Source organism: Apteryx mantelli, chromosome 7 (assembly GCF_036417845.1).
Source record: "Apteryx mantelli isolate bAptMan1 chromosome 7, bAptMan1.hap1, whole genome shotgun sequence".
Taxonomy (NCBI): Eukaryota; Metazoa; Chordata; class Aves; order Apterygiformes; family Apterygidae; genus Apteryx; species Apteryx mantelli.
The window spans coordinates 25,226,069-25,248,023 of NC_089984.1; the positions used below are offsets into that span (position 1 = coordinate 25,226,069).

General features: G+C 37.7%; 1 protein-coding gene across 9 annotated transcripts in view; it reads right to left on the reverse strand.

The window, feature by feature from the left end:
- Positions 1-2,572: 2,572 nt before the first annotated feature.
- Positions 2,573-21,955, reverse strand: part of PANK1 (pantothenate kinase 1) — a 51,350-nt gene continuing 31,967 nt past the window's right edge. For all 9 annotated transcript variants that reach the window (XM_013946652.2, XM_013946651.2, XM_013946650.2 and 6 more), the window contains 5 exons: positions 12,674-12,927; positions 10,077-10,253; positions 9,537-9,660; positions 4,731-4,856; positions 2,573-4,086 (listed from right to left, as the gene is read on the reverse strand). In XM_013946652.2, coding sequence (XP_013802106.1) covers positions 4,027-4,086; positions 4,731-4,856; positions 9,537-9,660; positions 10,077-10,253; positions 12,674-12,927 — 741 coding nt within the window. In that variant the 3' untranslated portion in view covers positions 2,573-4,026. The remainder of the gene's footprint in view (positions 4,087-4,730; positions 4,857-9,536; positions 9,661-10,076; positions 10,254-12,673; positions 12,928-21,955) is intronic.

The window sequence follows — 21,955 nt, forward strand, 5'->3', positions numbered from 1 at the left end:
CAACAGCAATGCTCTGAAGTGCTCCTCTATGGCAAAAATATTGGAATAGTGCTAGAAATCAATCACGCACTCATCTGTGCATTACCATAATCATGGAGGAGATGCATGGGAGCAAAACAAAAGCTGGCATTGATGAAGGCAAAGCTTAAAGGAAAACAACGAAATTACAGTACTAGCAGATTCATGAGATGGTGCTGGTGGGGAAGTAGACTAGATTTCAAGGTAACAAAGAACTAATGTTGCAGTAGACTTTTCTCCTTCAGGAAAGAATTTTACTTACAACAATTTTCTCTTACACCAGACTCCTGATTTCTCCTACTTAGCCATTTCTCTTAATTCTGTCTATTCATTCAGTTCACTAATGTTTTTCCCAGCCAAAAGTATGCATTTATGTGGTACATATTTTAAAGCATTTTTTCCATTCTTTTAATTATGGCAACTGACTATTAGCCATTTCAAATTTCAAACCAGATTTCTAAAGTTAGTCTCATTTTGTGTTTCTCCTAATCACAGCTGTTTTAACTTACCTTACAATCCCTAGAATCTTTTCTACAGCTAATGTTAGGGCAACCAGAATTGTGCTTTCCTTCATTAACCACACAGGCTAAATTTATGCATTTTGCACAGTCTATTTATGTATTTTCCTGAATGACTTGTTAGGATTTCAGATTTGTTTTTTGTGGACCAGAAGGTTTCTGTCTTAAAAGAAATGTTATTTCATATTTCTTTACTTAATGTTATATTCTTCCTCCACATAAGTTTAAATGCTAAGAGGACCAGAATATCCAAGTGATAGATATTCCATATCAAATTCCCTTCAGGAAGAGACCAGGGAGAAAAAGGTGCACTCTTTCTCTGAAGAAGTGCAAATAGCTATGACCATCACCACTCTACTAGTAAAGCACATTTACATCATTGATGTTATGCTTCCCTCTACTGTTTATCATCAAAAGTGCAGTTACTTCTAAGATTCTAAAATCTGGTTAAAACATTAACATCAAAGACAGTTTGCAAAAATTCTGCATATTCATTTCCTCCTTTGATATACAAGAATTATGCATGCATTTTAAAAATACTGATTACAAAGAAACAGTGGTTGTTTTGACAAAATAGAAATCATTCACAGAAAACGATGGCTCTAAAGATTTTTTTTTTTTTTTTAAATCATGACCTGTACAATCAGCACTGTATCTTCATTACTTTGACATGTCTGCACATGGCCATATACGATACTTAGCACAACAGTACCTGAAGAAAAACTCCTCCTTATACTATTCTGGCTCGAACCACACAAGAAAAAGTGATGATGTTCAACTGACTTTTGCTAGGCAAGATCAGAGCAGACTGATGCAAGCCAGATTAAACTGGCAGACAGAAGAAAGGGAGTTGGTGAGTAGCCCCCAGATTCTGAGAGCAACCTGATATTTCAAAGTTGTAGTAATTGTTTCAGAAAGACAGTCCCTCTTCCCTAAAGAGGAGTATTCCTGCCATGTACTATAGACAACCATCAGATTGAACAAGCCAGTTGAAGATAGCATCAGCAGGAGGTGGTAGGGAGGACTTCCACATCTCATCCTTTTGTCTGCTCCAGTGCCTGCATATTCTCCCCTGCTTCAGTGTAGGGGAAGATCACAATCCATTGCACAAGAGTAGCCACTAGTAAATCTGCCTTACAGTTTCTTGGTAGTATCATTCAAGGGGGGGGGCACGGAGAGAGCAATAGCAAGCACGCAATTCTTCATATATCCAGCTAAAATATTTTTCTTTAATAGCAATTGATGAAATGTGTTCAGTTTTCAAATGTGTCCCTCTACAGGAACATCAGTAATGCTTATGTTTTGCATTGCCACACAAATAACTAAGTTACAGCATAATGCTTCATGTGCTGTATGATATTATAGATTTACAAAGGAATAAAGAACTGCACACCAAATGAACTTAGAGGTCTACAATTCTTGTCTAGTAGATTTAAAAAAGGGAAACCAAAAACTATTTCTTTTCCAAAGGGAAAGAACACTTACAAGTATTTTATCACCTACTGCTAGAAGTCCAGAATTACCTTGTCCTGAATCAGTGTCAGTGGAAGATTCTTTGATCAAAGGTCGCACTTCAAAGGTCACAGATCACTCTCTCCAATATTTCTGGAAACTGAAATAGCTATACATATGACATTGTATATACAGTTTTGTTTCCTCTGAATATTCAAAGAAACCTACCCACCCTTTAATTGCAGGTAAAGCTTAACAAATAAGCCTAATAAAAGTTTCATCTTGTTGATGAAAAATTAGAGGCACTGAGCAGAACTATCCCTGCTTATCTCAAGCTTAACATTAATGAAAGATTAACTACAGCATGTTAGTAGTCTCATATCGTAGTTGTTTATCATCTATGAACAAGTCAACTTTTAACAGGCAAAAAGCCTCAAAGACCAAAGCAATGTAACAAAGGGTATTAAAAAAAAAAAAGTACCAATGAGTGATCATGGAAATAACATGTCAAACAGCAGAAATGTCACAAAATAGTGCTATGTATTCCACATAATTAATTTCAAGAAATGAATTCCACAAATGCATTAAAACCTTCAAAATGGTAGTGGTTTTTATTTCTGTCAGACAAGTTAACACTTTGGTTAATATGAATTTACTTCAACATTTGGGAGATATGGAAATTAATGACTAATCCAGAAATGAAATCACCACCCTTCAAAAAATATATTGGATAATACATGTGTGTGAATTTTATACTGTTCTTCTGATGAGCCCTTAACATTATGTGACATCACATACAGGTTTGCAAGACAGAATCATTTACAGATTGGTTTTCAGCCTCTGATTTGTGAGCCTTTGAGGTGTCTAAGAGCAGCAACTTCACACATGCTATAAAGCAGCAACCTAAGTATATAGATTTCCAATGGGTCTTGATTCAACTGGAAAAAATCTAGAGGTCCACAAATCAAGGAGTTGAAAATACTGTATTGGAATAGATACTCAAAACTTAGTGCCCTGGAGGGAAAATTAACATTAGCTTAAAAACTGAAAATACATTACTGTGTATTTTTCCAATTTTAGAAACCAGGATTTGAATAATGCAGTTATCAGTTGTTTTTGATTAAGATGAAGTTAAAAATTGCAGACTACAGAGAAGTCTTCAAATAAATGGAAGCAATCTCCCTTTGTCATCTAACACCAAGCATGTACCATATAAATAACATCTGTACTACGGAACTCTTTACATAGATCAGAGATTTTCAGCAGAAACAGGATTTCATTTTACTGTCGACTCAATAATTAAAGTTTTAGTTTCCATCTTGTTTAAAGTTTTCAATAATATAAAGGAGAATTAATATCGCAAAAGCAATTAGCAGCCTGTTCCTGTTCTTAAAAGTCACATGACTACTGAAAAATTAGGATTTTAAATGCCCCCCACTTAGGTTTTCTTGCAGCCTTGCCAGAAGAAACCCCCAGTCACAGAAAGCTTGTCAATTTTTTTTTTTTTTTTGGGGGGGGGGAGAAATGTCTCATCTAATGAAGAAAGGAAAGGCAACAAATCAATAACTAGTTTTCACAGTAAAATGCATCAGCTTTGTAGTTTCATTTGAAACCAAGAACAAATCATGAAACGTCATGAAAATATAAGATAAAAAAATCTCCTAGAGTGATTACTAAATGAAGTTAAAATTACCACACTAATCAGTAAACCCCAGAAGAAAAGCAGATGCCTCATAGTACATGTCCTACATTAAACAGTATCCACCTTTTAAGATAAATCCATAAAATCTGTATGTTTGGCCACGTTGCACATATTTCCCCTTAAAAAAGACAGTGTACAGAAAAAAATCTTATTATTCCCAGTATGAATTCTGAAGTGTAAGCTCAAAACCCAGAAGTCAAAGATCAGCTAAAAGGATTTTAAATTATTTACAAATCCAGCAGGTAGAACTACCATAATGGCTTCATTTCCATCCTTGTAGTGGCTTTCACTCTCATCCAGCAGCATCTGCAGTAGCGATCTCTTTGATCAGCTTTATCACTGATCATCTGTCATTTTAAGCAATTCTAGAAGAGCCCCAACAGCTCCAAAATAACCCTATAAACAAGGCAAAGACAAAACAAATCCAATCAAATTCCAAAATAAAACACAAACATGACCATGTAAGGCCTTCAGTTCTGGTAAAGCAATTAAAGACATTTCCTGCAAGATATGCCATCCTATGCCAAATATTTTCTGTATCTGAATTATGATTTAATTTGATCTTGCTCATGTACATGGAAGAACATTATACCAAAATGAGTCTTACACAGTTCTCCAAATCTGTCACAGAAGAGGACATTACACAACCACTATAATGACACCATATTGAGGCAGGGCAGCTTCCATTATGAACATATTCATCTAATTGGTCACCTCAAGACTATGCTGAGAAAAAACTCACTCTAGTTGAGGGTGATATACATCCACAGAAGAACAGGACTGGGTAGTAGGGTGAGGAAGCAGAGGTAACAGATGTGCAGTGTTTAGCAATAAATACTGCAAGATTAGTAGTCAAGTCAGGGAGTTGACGTAGGTATTTTCAAATGAACTTGTAATTAAATGATATTTATGTAGAATTCAGTTTGTACTTTTCCTTCAAGCTGATGCCATTGAAATCCTCCCTTTTAATTTCACCCAGTCAAGAACCACAAGATTTTTTTTCCTTACAAAAGAGGTAAGTTTAACATATAATTCCTTACCTCATGTTCCAAAAACAGAGCTTTCAGCTGTCCTTTGGACCAATAATCCATAGCATATGCTAGCACCTTCATAGAAACCATATTAATTCTGAGAAAGTTTCCAACAAATACCACCTTGTCGATGTTCTGTAAAATTGAAAAGCAGACCAGCAAAGATTAGATTCAACTATGCTATTATTCTCACTCAACATGTACTTCAGGCTCCATTAAAAAGTTAAACTGGGAATTTTGGGTTACATTTCAATTCTCTAAACTAAAAAGCTCAAGAATTGTAGCTACTGACTGCCAAGAAGAGATCTGGAAACAGAAAACAGGTTTTATTCCAAGGACAGGGTGAGAGGCTGGTATCACAGACAGTGACTATTTACTTAAAAGCCCATGATCTTCCCATCACATGGAGCATTATGTGGTTTTTTTTAATTTGTCTGTGTATGATGTGGTTGCACTGAAAGGCATCTATTAATCCTGCTTGTTAAATGAAGCAACCTTCTGGGCATCAACATGATCATTAAATCCATGTGGAGAACCTCTGAAGGGTATTTGAGAATAATTACCTTGGAGATGGGATCTTTCACTATTATCTGAACACTGATCCCATTTAAAAATAATAATAAAAAAATATGGCCAACATGATACTTCACATGTATTGCATTCCCTTTTTTCAAAGTTAACTTGAACTTGTTTTTTGTATAGAAGCTTAAGGTTTTTTTGAACAATCAGCGCTACACCATCAGCAAGAGCACTCTTCCTTTGTGCACATCACTGCCTGTTACCAAGAATTTTGTTACTTATACAGTGCCCATAACTGTTTTACCAAACTCAATTTTGCCTATGATGCACAAAAAATGGACACACTTGCATTCAGAATCGGTGTACCAAATGATCTACACCACACACTAGAACTGGTGCGGAAAATTCAGTAGGAGGCCAAACCCTGGAGGCATAAGCTTTTATGGGAGTCTTGGGGGAACCCTAGAAACACTTTCAAGCGTCCTCAGCTGAAAAATACCAGCAAAAAACCTGCCTGGACACTACAACTACTTAGTGTTACCTCATTTGAGTCATACAGCTCTATAAAGTCTAACACTTGGTTCTGTAGCAATTACTTCAGCACAGACTGCAATTTTGTAGCGTACACTACTGCATACTTTACCCACCACACAGAAAATCTTCACCTGAATACAGAACTGAAAAGTTCTGATACCTAGATGCAATAATTCATTTAGTATCTAACAACTTTAAGTTAGATATCTGATTGTCCTTCTCAGACTAAACACAGCAAAACAAAAAATTTATTTAAATAATTCACGTTTATAGTCATCTATCCACTTAAACGGCAGCCACGTCAGCATGCATTCGCATTGTAGGGATGTGGATATATTGGAACTTATATGGCTGGAAATAAGGACTTATTAAATTTCAAAAAGTTGCTATTAAACAAGGGTAAGAGCACTTCGCATCCTCTGACAGCGCAGTTTTGGCTCTGCAAGTCATTTCTGACAAAGGAGAGACAAACACATAACTAGTTAATTTTCTGTAAAGCAATACCAGCGAACTGAGTTGAACTTGCATTTAAATTTTATTCTCAAAATTTCTTTTTGCTCAATATACATGCGAAGCTACTCTTATCAGAAATTCAAGCAAGCAATACCTATCATGGAGCATAACAATTACTAAGAATGACAAACCTAAAAATACTAGTCATATCTATCTACTAGGATAGCAGAATGTATAGCAACATGCAAATTCCATAGCAATTTTGTTTTCCAGCACTCCTTGGTTAGATTAAAAATTCTGTTAAAGATGTAAAATTACCTAGATTTTGGAATAGAACAGAAAACAGTTTTAGCATTTTTCACTAGATAGAAAATGAAGGAATGCTACTTTTATCTCTTAAGAATAGTCTTGCCAATTTTCTTTTTAAATTGTTCACAGCTGAAATATTCAAAGTTGAAAGGCAGAAGTCTTAAACTGATGAAGGGTTGGTGGTGAAAGGCATACTTAAGCTAATCAAATTACAACATCCTAGAGAAGACATGAGCTCTTCCACTTTGTCAGGTTTTGTTAAATTGTTCAACAAGCCTGCAGTAGAAAGCTACAGTATACATACATTTGTGCCAATTTAATTGGAAAGTGAAATCTGTATCAATGATGCAATAAAAAAAATCTTGTACACATTATTTTTGCAAGAAGCCTTGCTTGGATGCAGCTTGCACGCTCTGCCAGTATGAAAAATATAAGCCAGGGATATTGGTTTCCTTTATGTAGTCTATTGTGCCTAGGACAGACCGTTTCAAATGATGTGTAACCAAATGGTTCCAGACTATGGAATTTTTCTACCCTATTGCCAACTTTGTGCAAGCAAACTTAGCTTTGAAGTTCTGCAGACAGAATATTTCATTTATTCCCCAGCCTCATTCTTTTCCTGAACATATGTAAGTCATTTTCAACACAATATTAAAGCTGCAATCATTGAAAAAAAAGTCATCAAAACTCATACTTCAGGGCATAAATTGATTTTGTCAAAGAACTTAAAGTGAGCTTCACCATAATCCTCACCTAACACACAATATTCCACAAAGGACTATATCGCATTCAACTGGTGTTTAAGCATCCAAATCCTTTTAGGGCATTTCAATCATCAAGCTTGGTGAGAGTCAGAGCTAAATCTCCCAAACACAATTTAGTTGTCTAAATTATTTAAGTGGAACAACAGCATTGCTTTTTTCTGAGTGTAAGTTGTATGGTGATTAGCTGAATCACTAGAAGTGAGTAGCTTTGCCCCACTGATGACTTAAATGAAATATCATGTTTGAAATTTTTTTCAATAATACATAAAGCTACAAAAAAGATTTTTTTTCCTCTCAAACTACAGAAGAATTTACTGCTAAAGTGTTGGAGAAAATCTATTTTGACATTAACTGGGAAATGAAGGATACTTAGCATATCAAACTACATTCCTCCATGAAATCCTATGGATCATGTCCAGTTTTTAAGTAAGCCTGTCCACAAATTTTCTTCGTAATGACTCAAAAGCATTAGAGTTACATCAGTGGCCCATTTCCTCCTCTGCATGCATCATGTGGTTCCCTGCTGAAACTCTCCATGCTTTGATAGCCCTGTACAATGCTGCTTGAACTCCATGCCACAAGGCAACACTGTAAAGAAGCTGAAAGCAAAGAGAACATTGAAAGAGGATCATCATGACTGAAAAAGTCAAACTGTCAAAAAAAAATAAAAAAGTACGTAGCCACTTTTCACAATGAAGGGAGGTTATCAGTGGCATTTGATAGGGGCACAGGCTGAGACTTGTGCTGTTTGACATATTTAAAAAGTGCTCTAGAAAGGAGGATTAGCAACACAATTGAGCAATGCTGAAGAGTCCTATAATACTGAGTGACTAAGTAATAAAACGGCAGATAAAATCTAGATTTAAAAAAAAAACAACGGAAAGAGGGAGAGACATTCTATCAGTATTCAGACAGAGTGATGGACTCTAAATTAGCCATTACCACTCAGGAAGGACTGTGGAGGGACTGTAGATGGTTTCTCAGAAGTGAGCTCCATTCTCAGTGGCAAAGACAAAAAAATCAAACATTAAAGACTATTAGTAAAGGAACTGGTAACAGAATTCATCAATATGCCATTGCATAAATTTATGGCACCAGCACATTCTGAATACAGCATGAAGATCTGATCATTCTGTCTTAAAATTAGAACTATAAAAAGATTAAAGGGACAAAATGAAAGAGTGGAAAAGAGACACAATGTCTTCCATAGGAGGGGGAAACTACAAGTACCAGGTCGTTTTGTCTTGAAAAAAGAAAGAGGGAGATGTGGCAAAATGTTTTTATATATATATATATATATATATTTATTTATATATATATATATATATATATATATATATAAATAATAATAATAATGACTTAAAAAACACCCACAAAAGAGGACCAGTGATAAATGATTTACTATTTCTCATAAAGCAAAATACTAGATGGCACCCAACAGAGTCATCAGGTATCTTTTTTTTTTTTTTCTTTTTGACAGTAGAAACACTTTTTCCTCTCACCACAGAATGCTGTGGTGCTAAAAACATTAATGTATTCAAAAAGAAGATTACATAAGTTTGAAGATCAAAGTGATTCATTACCGCACATTTGAAATGATGCAACTTCCAGCTCAAAAGAAGTCCCTTGATTTTTTATTGCTGGAAGCTGAAAAGGTGTATTAATGAAACAGTCCATCCACAGTTCTCATGCTTAAGGAAAAGAATGTAACAAGCATCCAATAGGAGTTTGAGACAGGATACTGAATTATATTTATCTTCTGACCCAATATAATGGATCTTATGCATATCAAAATCTAGACAATTCTAATTCATCAGGCTGTGAAAAGAGCAGACCAAGCAAAAGCCCAAGCAAATGCCTTTTTTTTTTTTTAATCTCTCATGGAACAGTAAGATCTGTTAATAGCGAAGAGGTGATTATGAGTATTGATTTGGATTACAAAGCCATTAATATTCACGTCTTGCAGCTTGAGAGCAACTGGACACCTGGAGGCATCAACTGTTCAAGGAGAGCTTTATAGGAAAGCTTTCTCCCTTCTTCCCTACCTTTGAAGTGTGCATTTTACCCTTTGTAGCAAAGGATATATAACAAAATCACTAGAGTTAGGACCCAGCATTAAATATATGAATCTTTACCAAGGCCAGCCATGTAACTACTATTAGCATTTTTTAATTCTGATAATCTGTATTGTGTTGTTTCTAAAGGTTTTAAACTCATAGTAAATATGCCATCTTACCTCATTCAATGCACACATGCGAGCAATAGAACCTATGTTGTTGGTGATGGTGACCAAAGTAGCTCTGGCCAAGTCCTCTTTACTGATGGAATCTCTCTTTTCTTTACTCATCATATGGCCAAAGCTGTGTGAGGAAGATCATTCCTTTTAATATGAAGTATTTCGGAGTGTGAAATGCCCTTAGAAATTTTATTATTTCAGTAAGAAGTTTTGCTTGGATTTGATATTCATTGACTTGAAGCAAAAAGAGGAACACGTGAGAAGGTATCTCATTGTAAGGACAAAGCAATGAGTAAAGACACCTATTCTAAAGTAACCGTAATATAAATGGAAGCAAACTATATTAAGCATTGCTTATACCTGCTTTAAAAAAAAAAAAAAAAAGCAGAAAGTAGGTGAGAGATCCTAAGCACAAGCCACTTGATACACCAGGTGACATTTCCACATGGACATAGTACATAGTCCAAGGATTACACACTTAGTTCAGCATGCACAGTAAATTTCCCTGAACTCCTTAAAAGCAACTGAATTAACAAGTACCTTGAGGCTACAGCAGATCCTTGAAGGCCAAATCGCTCATAATCTCCTCCATAAATATCTTTCACCAGCTTATCCACATTGGTGCTGTCTCCTTTCGCAGCCATTTCTAATGCTTCTTCAAATGTCTCACAGCCAGTCAGCAAACAGCACAGGCCCAGGAACGTTCCACCTCCAAGACTAGAAAAGCACAATTCTTTGAGACCAGCAGCTTGAAGTAGTTTTTTCCATAGCTGTTCAGACCCCTGTTTTTGACACATTCTACACAGCTACCAATTATGACCTTGCAACTCCTACCTTGGAGAAGTGAAGAAAGACACCCTGTATTGAGTTTCTGTTTAACACTGGTGTGGCTCTAAGTGAAATATTAAGTCCCTAATATTTAAAAGGAAGAAATTATGCCAAGTAAAAGGATAGCTAAGAATATGGTCCAATCCCACTCACCAATTTGATATTTGCAGCACTCTAGCAAGTTTTCTGTGGGTAGGAATATGTAGCCAGCAGATGACTTGGGTCAGGGATAAAAGAACAACCAGCAACTAAAACTAAATATCTATGCAGAGGTAAGCAGCCAAGACAGACCATATCGTCCTAGCCAGCAGTGGGAAGCAGTTTGGTTGTTTCCTTCTAGAAGCAAGACCAGCATCAACCTTAAATGTCACAGCCCTCTAGAGTGTCCTGAACAAGGAACAATCAGTTTACTTGAAACCTTCAACAAGCTCAAGTACAATATTTACTGATTATATAAATGTAGCAGTGAGCATTCAATTATGCATAATAAGTTGCTAACTCATTTCATTAGAATTCTACTTTGGATCCTTTAGTCTCAACAGACACAAGCTCCTTTAACTTAATAAAAAGTTACACAGCTTCAGTGCTTCTGAAAAGCATCAGTGCAACAGGCTTGAAAACCATTATCTGCAGTCAACTGGGCTGAGAACAATGGTTGTGCTGAACTTTCCTATCTATCATCTCTACATCCTTCCTCACTCTTTTATCACCTTTGAGAAAGTTAGTTTATTTGCACTGATTGCAGTCGCACTGACTGCGGCCACCGTAAAAACAAGAGGACCAACGTATCTCAAATGAGATACTTCATTCGCACTTCACAAAAAACACAGAGGGCTACCTAGGAACACCAGTCAGTGCTGTTAGATTATCAGGAGTATTTTTCAGAACACTTCTAGTAGCAATATGATATATTCCCTATCTAAGTAGCAGGAAGCTCTGCATATCAGCCACAGACAATACTGATTTTATCATCTACAATGAGTCAACAATTCACTGCAGTTATGATTTTCCTTTTGTAATGGAAAGGATCAGAAGCGTATCTATAGATATCAAAATGGCTATGCTTGAAAAAATCACCAGAATTGCAGGAAAATCAAGGCCTCTCGGCTTCAACTTGGGTTCATTTATGTTGTATACAGAACAATAGTTTATGCCTACAGTTATGACAAAGATATACTCTAGTTAAGGCAATAGAAGACACATATGCAGTCATGTGCAGGATACAGGTGAAATTTTATTAGTATACACCAGGGACTGAAGGAAAAAAAAAAAAAAAAATGCAACTTTGGAAGGGACTAGCAAATCCAAAGAGCTGCTTCGGTTGCTGTTTTCAAAGGAGATGGTTATTTTGTTTTCCAATCATTCTTTTTTCAAAGTAAAACAAGTCTAAATCTTTTTTTCCAAGGTTTCTAAAATGAACCATTTCAATTCAGTTTGCATGTATGACTGGCAAGTGGGATAGATTTATCAGTATTTTTACTACTAGTCTGGATGGACCCATCTTCAACTACAATAGTTCCCTAGGGCCACAGCAGCCACATCTATACCAGTAAGTTTAAACATGCCTCAGACTGCTTTCAGACCTCAAGGACAAATGGCATGGGGTGCTCTGTATCCACACTGTTGAATTCCCAGCTTCCAAAATAGAGTGGTCACATCTAAATCTCTTACTGAGTATAGGCCAGAGACCATTCCAACTCAGCTGTACCTCACAAATTGCTTCACAGAGTACTAGCCAATCCAGGCTGAAATTATGCTGAGGACAAAGAATACAGACAATCAAATTAGAGTCTTTACACCCTGCCACTGCTTAATTTACCAGCATAGTCCAAAGACTAGGGCAATCAGTAAAGGAAGAGAGAGACCTAGTAAGATTCCTTTGCCAAAATCCAGTAGTATCAGGTAATTCTAACAAAGATCTCCTATATTCTGAATACATGCCCTAACCATCAAGCAAAAGGTTTCTGTTTAACCCAGACATTTTTATTTTACTGCTCTGGCTGTTCTGGGGGATCAAAGGTGGGGGCGGATTCATTTATTGGAACAGCTCTATTCTGTAATTCACAGCAAGAGATAGGAAACAGGCAAGAACACCAAGAGGAGACAAAAGCAGCTCTAAGTAGAATGGATCAATAATTTTGCTGACACATCCCTCTGCTCAGAAGGAATCCTGTGCTATTTCCAGCCTTGCTACTGGTGGGCTTTTATTAAAAACAAAGACGAGCACAATTTGGGGATGCACCTACTAGTCACACTGACTACAATCTATTAAAATATTAAGGAAAAAAAATACATAGAATTAAGTTTACCTGGACCCTGTGACTCTCTTATAGTTATCCTTAGAATACACAGCTAGGATGCTGACCCCTGAGCCTATGTTAACCAGCAACATAGGATATGGATTATCAAGGCAGTAAGGCTTTTTCTGGCACTGTTCAGGATCCGTGGGATTTTCAAAATAATAGCACTCTGGTTGGCCATTGAAACCAACAGAATCAACATAAAGCAGCCCCTGGATCAAACAGTCCAATTCATCCAGTTTATGGAGTTGTAGATCAGCAATCTGGAAGAAAACAACAAGAAGTTAATAACTGAGCATCTCTTAGTACAACACAATGCTGAGAAAGACAAAAGGCTCCACTGAAGCACTTTGATTACTTTAATAGTAACACATTATGCAATTTAAAGAGTACAAATATCTGGCTAAGCATGAAGTCTTAAATAAAAGGAGTTTGCCATCTGCCTGACAACAGGTAACTCCCAGAACAACGATATGCTGTGTGGTACTGGCCTTCGGTTCCCTTGCCTTTGAGATACTCCATGTTCTGCAAGCAGTCCAGGAAACTTCCCCCTACCCTCCAATAGTCTGAAGCAATAAATGTCCTTCCCCTCATCCCTATCCCAAGAGGAGCTGTGCTCTGCAACTTTTAGCATTTCTCAGGATGCATCGGGCCTTAACTCCTAATCCAACTACTTTCCCCAGCAATTTAATGAAACATTTAATAGAAGCAGCGAGATCAAGAAACTTCAGCTAAACAACAAGACAGTTCAAGCTTTACAAAATGCACATTCTTATGTTAATAGGCATTAAATTTGCAGTGGAACATTCCTGAAAGACCACGTTTCTAGAATATTTCACAAGCAATCAGAGAGCTATTTCTTAAAATTATGATGAGTACTTTAAAATGGCTCATGAAAAAACCCAGTATTCCCAATATGTGGTGAAAAACAACAATGAAGATCCCCAAGCAAAAATATCCTGAGGTCCGCGCCCTGGCAAACTGTTTGTAAAAACATCATTGTAACAGAGGGCAGAAAAACAGTTGTAAGAACTTAAAAAGGACGTTCTCCTTGAGATCTCACAGATCGCCCAAGACTGTGCTTAAGCAGGCATGTCTAGTTGTCACAGCATTCTATTTACTAGAATTAGAAATCACATCCCTTTCTAGAAATATGATGACAGCCTGTAGGAAGTCTCCTTTCCAGATGACACTGGGTTTAGACCTCTGTTAGGGAGATGGGGGGGGGGGGGGGGGGCAGAAAAATCACCCATCCAAATCCTGAGGTCATCTGCATCCTCACACCTGGGCAGTACGTCTTATCTACTCCACTTTCTACCCGAAAAGGCAACAGGATGTTAGGAACAGGAAGGCACTATATAGCACAGAGATGGTTCTCAAACATTTTCATATCACAAGATATTTTTGTAACTACCTCCTATTTTTAATTCTGGAAGCTATATTAAGTTACTATAAAGAGGAAAGATATTTTAGCAGAATAGGCATAGGCAGTAGGTTACATTCTTCTGAGCTATTTAAATCTTTTCCCTTCCCCTCCCATATCAAGCAGATTCAAAACAGCAGAACAGACCCAGTAATTCACAGGACTTCTGCTTGTCAACAGATAAAAGTGGAGATCATTGCTTTTGTTGCAGTATTTTACTACTGTAACTGTTGCAATCCCTAGATATTTTTTTCTTGGTTACCAAGTTGTTATGCAAATTACAATTACAGAAATACAACATAAAAAGACTTGAGCTATTTACCCAGCAAATAAACAGAATGAAAGCAAATAGCAAAAAAGTGTTTTAAAGAAATGTTACAAAAATCTTAAGGCTGCTTTAAAAATACCATGGATTTCAGCAGCTTCCTGATATTAGAGGGGCAAAATAAACTGCAACCGAGACGCATACAATACGATGGATTAACATAATAAACACCTTGTGCGCTCCTCTCAAAGTGAGATGTAAGCCCACTAAGCCGTCTCTACTTAGGGGATATATATATATATATATATGTATATTTAAAGAATCTCAGTGTTGCACATAGCATGCCAAAACACAAAATAAAGGTTCCACACTAACCAAGATCTTTTCTAGGTTATGCATTGTAAAGTCTCATTTTCATCATTTTACTGCACGAACTAGGTGCAGCATGACGAAATGTGATTTAACACAGAAAGATGATGCACACAGAACAATGTCACATTTATTTTCATGCATATCATCATTATTGAATGAGAGATACTAAATACTTTTTCTTCCAACTCGTGATTTCCAAATCTTACTGGTCATTGTATACTCACTGCTGCACAAACATGCTATGAAACAGAAACCTGCTATTTGGGAAAGAAGAATCATTAGTAGATTTGTGGCCCTTACTATCAAAACCTCTACTCCTCACATAAGCCAAATAGAGAGAAACAAGCTGCTTTTGTCTCTTCAGTGTTGCACTTTAATAAACAGGTAAGTATGAGTGACAAAGCTTGAAAAGAAAGAGCAATCAATCCAAATCTAAGAATAAAACACGTTATCAATGCAGAAACACAGAAAAAACCCTTCTTTCTACAAACTCTCAGGTCAGCCCAGCAATTCTGCAAGGGAAGAACAGAAGAAACTAAACAGAAGTTTCTTTCAAGCACCCACCAGAGAAGCTTTATTAGGTCTGACTTCTCACGTATAAAAGACATACTAGAATCTACTTCAACAAAATTTTATATCCAGTAAGTAGAAAAGTGCTCTTATTGCTTTCTTTCATATACAATATTCACAGCAGACAAACTGTTTTACAGCATTCTGTTTTTCATTATTGGAGGGAATAAGATCAGCATCAGTATTCCACACTGATCCACCTTTTATTCGGAGAACCCTAAGTTCTTTAGCCATTAGATCTCCGAGGCTCAAAATAGCCTAGTGAGCAACCACTGTTCTTGTTTCTACACACAAACTAGGGCACTGTTGCAAGGAACACAGTTGCCCAGCCTTGCAGGAGAAGCCATTATAGCATCGGGGTCAGAATTGCCAGTCCCTTTCACTGCATATAGAACTGTCTTTTCTCTATTCATTCTCTGCTCACAATGACCCAAGCAGCTCAACTGCATCACAGAATAGATGTGCCTGTAAACATCGTAACTAATGTATGAGCAGGCTTATTTCTTTTCTGGTGCCATCACCTGACCTCACCACATTCTGCTCCTTCTCATCTTTCAGCCACTCAAAACAGTTCTCCTTGCAAAAACTGAAGTTTACATGCACAAACACAAAACAAAGATGGAAGCTGTATGTAGAAATACATTTTAACATGACATATTTCCTGCAACTGGTGTTACAAAATGCATTTGCTGATGCTTTCCAACCATTAACAACCCTTACTAGGAGTACAGACAGCACAGTGCTCAGCTTCTCCTGCTCTGTGCTCCTGCAACTACATTCACCATCTTGCCTCTCTAGAAAAAATTTATGTCAGGAAGTTGTACTATGAGAGAAAGAACAGCAGAAGAGAGTAGTATTCAGGACTCCAGATGGAAAACCTGTGATGATTACAGGCAAAACATACATGCATTTTTTAAAGGAATGATTCTTCTGTGTTATGGCCAGAGCATAAAAATTCCTCTTTGTTTTAGACTGTTTTCAAATACTAGAAGAGGGGAAGGAACAGAACACACAGGACCTCAAGGAATTTTCAGGACCATCAAAAGCAGGGACTCAGGACTTTAACCAGCTGTACAACTGAGTACCACACAGCAGAGAAGCAGCGAATGCTGCCACATGACAGCTCATGCCTTAGCAACTAACTCCTGAAACTGAGTCAGCTCAAAGGATATGGAAAAGGGCCCATCGTTACGGTGCAAAGATGCTGTTTTAAGGAGAATGAAAGCCTGTCTCTTGCTGTAAACTTGCAAGGAGTGCTGGAAAACTGCACCTTCTGGTCTCGATTTTTGTATATGTACAATGCCAAACATAAGTTTTAGCTGTATTCAAATATCAGACAGTATGAAAGTAACTCATACCTAGCAAGATCACAACTGCTGCAACCACAGCGGGGCAGCTGACAGACCCTCGATGCCAAGAAACAACCTGGCACCAACTTGCTGCTTCTTTCAAGCGTGGGAGAACAGAAGTCAAAGACCTGGGTCATATTTGTTTCTATGGGTGAGTAAATACTTCCACTCCAGCAACAAAAACATGAGACAGTCCAGTCCTCTTCAGGTGAGCTGTGAGGGCAGCCATGACGCATGTGCAGGGGTGGAGGGGGGGGGAAGCCTAGTGGATCAACATGGGTATGCATGTATCTCTTCAATGAAACTTCAGCTCACACGAGATTTCGCTAAGTTTGAAATTTTAAATTGTTACTGAGTTATGGAGAAAACAGGAATTTTAGAACCTAGATGCAGTTAAGAGTTACAGCTGTTCACCTGTCTCTTGAACTTTCAATGAAAGATATAAAAATATTTCTGTAAGAAACTTACAGATGTAACATTTTGCAAGTTTTTAACTATCAGTTAGAATAGGCTTGCTTATTATATCACTGGCTTTTATGGCCCTTCTGGGCTTTGCTCCAGTTTTGCCTTCTTATAATAGCTCATGGTCTATCTTTTCTTCCCATCTATCTCCCATTACCTCTCCTCCACTTTCATAAATATGTACTTTACTTTCTTTATATTTTGATTGTCTTCACCTCACAAAAAACAAAACAAAAAAAACACCTCTCAATCTCTGAATCTGCTTCTTTTCTAGTTTAGATGAGGTATTCTCTCCAGGTCATCCCATACACTGAGGCTGGGAAATTTCCACTCACATTCAAATAAGACAAAGCCTAATACAACTAAGGGGTCAACCTAACATATTCACTGAGGCAGAAAAGGTAGACTCTACATGAGTTTGGGGGAAAAAGCACTAGTTTGGGATCCTCTTCAGAGGCTCTGACTTTTTGGCCACTTAGTTGGAAAGATCTCTTCCCTCTCCTGACAGTGGAAAGCAGCATGTGCTCTCCATCTCCATTCCCCTCCGACAAATCTCCTAGCTGCTGGCAGTGGCAGAAGGTATCTTGGCTACTTCACCCCTTCCCTGGATTCCACTTTAACTCCAATCCAGTCTCCACATGACAGTACAGTACAGTACAGCAGCTTTCCAGTCTCCTCGAGCAAGTGAGAGTCAACAAGAATCTTGGAAGTTTTACACGATCCTAGAGCTAGACACAGCTCACTGTTATCCAACAACACAGGAGAGCTTGCCTGATGGTAAATACGGTCTACAAGTCATTCACAGGCATTCAGTTCATATCACAACAGCTAGCTTTAGAATCAGCTAATAACTGGTACAAGGAAAACATTCTCCAGTGGCCAAAGTTACTCTTAAAGAATTTTTCTATAGGTTAAGGGGAAGGTCAAGACCTGAGTTTAAGTTTGTGTTGGTAGCAGATTTTTTTTATTTATTTTTTTTTTAAAGATACACACATGCATACACACACACACACACACACACACACATATATATGAATGTTCTTTATTAAGTGGTTTTTGGCTCAGGCTCTGCTTCCACTGAAGCCAGCAGCAACATTCCTATGAAGACAAGCCAGGATCTGTAGTAACCTATTCAGGACAGTAGTACAAAGATCCCAAATTCAATCCATTGCAATTGACAGAAATTTTGCAATCTAGCAGGTTTTAGATAAACGTCTGGAGAGCCAGACAGACATCCTTTCTTCCCTCTTCTCCCACGTACTCTTTACTTGCTTTACAAAATAAGTGACAGCCTAAGAACTTGTTCCTCATAATGTTAATAGCACACTTTTGTGATAGTAAAGTGTGCTACCATGGAAGAGGCAAAGAGCTTAAGAGATTTATATTACAAGTAAGCAAGCAAATAAGCCCATGTATTCTTCAGTTTTACAAAAGTGATGTTACTTATGCATTTACAGAAGATGTGAAGTGACAGCAGTTGGAAGAAGGAGGGAGGATGATCAGAATTAGGTGACAGATTCATCCATGCCTCAACAGCACTGCTACCTGAAAACAAAGAAAGTCAGCCATAAAGACCAGTCATTCAGAAAGGGAGAATAACAAAACAAAACAAAGCCTCCTAAACTGAAAAGAGTTCTTTTAGTGGATCACTTACTGATGCTCTCTAATGAGCATTAAGTATAACCATATGGCTGGTAAAGTTATTTCTGTGGTCTAGCTTAATGAATACAGTCAGTTTTCCTACTTCTAAGGAAAACATTCAGATCTTAAGAGTGAATCAAATAATTTGCCAGACTACTGATTATTGCCTGAAGCCACCAAACAGTCCCTAGAGACTTCTCCCTGTCTCCTCCTATCCATCAATGTGATTCACAAAAGAGGGAGGCCAGGTAGTCAAACCTCTCTGGCTTTATAGATTTAGTTCGTTTTCTATGGCATAGAGCAAGGACTTCAGGTAAACAGCAGATACTTCCCACTAATTTTTACAAAAGCAATGGAGATGTCTATATCAAACCTATTTAGCTTATTTAGAGATTCAGAATCAGATACTGTAATAGGCAAGCAGCAACAGGGTATTTGCTTGTTTATTTTAACAAGAACAGCTGCAATCTTAGAAGAAAAGTTACTTTGGAATCTGAAAGTTATTTTGCAATATGTTGAACCTTTTGTCTTAAATCTATGTAATCCTGAGAGACTCGCAAGCATTTAGAAATACTAAGAAATACAGAAAAGACTGTTAAAAGCATATGTGGGGGGAAATAAAGGTCTAGAACAAAAGCAGGTTACATATATCATAGTTCCGTAAGTTTGCTAGCATTTAACCAGATTTTGTTGTAATTAACACTCAAACATACCTCAGTTTTTCCATATTGCTTCCAAGTAACAGAAACAGTAACATTTAAGCCTCTGCCATATAAGGCATTATATAATATGGAATACTCCAACAGCAGGATATTAGATTGGCACTAGTTCTCTGTTCCTCCAGGTACATTAGAGTAATCAAGTATGTGAAACAGACATTTTAATACTTTGAAAGAGCAGTTCTGCAAGTTCTGACCAATGCCAACTTACAGTCAGCAGAGCATATCAAGATAGCCAGCTGCTATTACAACAGCTAATGAAGTGTGCCAATTTAAATGCCAGCACCCAGGACACTTAGCCCTCCTAGAGATATTAAACAAGCAAGCTTTCATATAATGGATAGTATTTCTTTTGCTTCTATAATACTGTACGGATATTACAGTTTGAGCCAAGCAATGTTTGCTTTAAAAGAAGGTGTGGCATTGAATAGCTGTAAGAAGAGGTGTCCAAAGCACTCTCCTTAGACATGACTACACTCCATTGATTGCACTATACTGCAAAATATCCCAGCCAATCTCATAAAGTAGTCTCTCTCTCGCTCTCTCTCTCTTTTTTTTTAATTATTTTAAGTGTTGCAGCACACAGAATGTAAACTGACATTGCAGAGCCTCAGGATTTCATGCCCAGGTCCACTAGTAATTTACTATGTGTCCTCATATTTTCGTACAATAACTAGCAGAACAATCTTTGGCTAAGGCTCCTAGTGCTACATTAATTGTATTGCAGTAGCAAAGCACTGCAATATATAGTGTTTGTGTACTAACTGACCTAGAATTGACAGGCGGATTACTAACTTGACTGGAATTACCAAAGCCAATAAGAAAAGTCAGTACAGCAACAGGTTTACTTGCACACATAACTTGCTAGCTAGAGATGTTTTGGGATCTGTACTGGGGAGAGACACCTGCAGCAAATAGTTGCTTGACACAGTTCCCAACCCACACTCTCCCCCTCGACTCCCCATTAAAAGCATTTAAAGCAGACAAGCTGGATCACATCTACTATTATAATGAAAAAATGATCAGCAGCCACAAACTCTGAGTAGCTTTCTAACTTCCTTGTTCAATTTTGCCCCCAATTACAAAGTTTTAATAAAAACCTAATACTCCATTTCTCATGTTTGCTACAACCTGATGCCAATGCAAATCATCAACGGAAAAAAAAGAAAATACAGACGCACCTCATAGGACTTTTTGGATTCACCACTTAAGTTAATGTGAGATTTCAGAACCCGGCTCAGTCTGATATGGGCAAGCTGAAATTAATCTTGAGAAACCCCTGCAAGAATGACTGGGAATCAGAAAATCAAAAGCTAAAACAGCCCAACATTTGACATAAGAGAGATTGGACCTTCATTGTAAACTGCATATTTTCCCCAAATAATACCAAAGGTATGAAGAAAGATGCCTCGGTGTGATAACCACCAGGTAACTTTCAGTTAATTTCTACAGCTGCAGGAGCAAGGGACATTCCACTCTGAACTTCCTTATTAAGCTACTCTAACGGCCATTACATGATGCAGAACACAGATGAATTCAGGAAGACTGACCATACCAGAGAGATAGCTAACATCTTCAGAAAGTCTCAAAATGACCTCCCATTGTCACAAGAGTATGACCTGAATCACACCTGGACATGTGCAAGGATGCTCCAAAAATAAACTAAGGCCCCACTGACTTGTGACAGAACTCACCTTGGACTGTGGACTCTGATACCTCTTATGTAAGACGAATGAAAATTGTCCCTTTTGTGGGCACAATCATCATCAGAACCTAACTGTTAAAGGACTTGTACCTCAGGCTGGTCCCAAAAAAGAAAATCTAGTGCTAATAGTGGTTTACAGCAATTCAGGAACTTGGTAGTCCTTCATTAGATTAGCTGCTTTTATATCCAACATTTACTGAAAATGGTTTCACAGTATAACAGCTGGAATTTGTGCTCACCTCCACAGCACTCACATTCCCCCCGAGAAATCGGAAGATCTTGATCCTCTGGTAGGCAGAGAATATTAACAAAGAAAAAACTTCCTGTAATGCAGGAATGGATGCTAGGAGCTGAAAATGAACACTTTAGATTCTCAGAGAGTCAATTTTGTCTGGAAGGAAGCTGTCAAGAGCAGACGGGCAGCTTCTTCCCTGCGCAATTTCAAGACCCTTGTGTATTGCCTATGCAGGTGACACTAATTACCAAAGACTGGATTCTATTTAGTTGATGTTTGGCAAGCTGTATGGGATGAAGTTCATGCATCTCAATACCAAGTGTGAAAGAGGAGAATCTGGATCTATCCCAACTTTTTCCTTTGCCTTCTCAGATCACAGTAAAGTCACTGTCTGCAGAGTCAGCTCCACAGAGCCCAGCCTGCCAGCCTTCTCTACTCCTGCAGTAGATACTGCGTTGGAGCATCCCCAGCCCATGTATGTCACAGCTGAAGAACAAACAGAATTGGAAAGGCCTAGCCTCGTATTCTTCCCCAGCATCACTACTGAAAA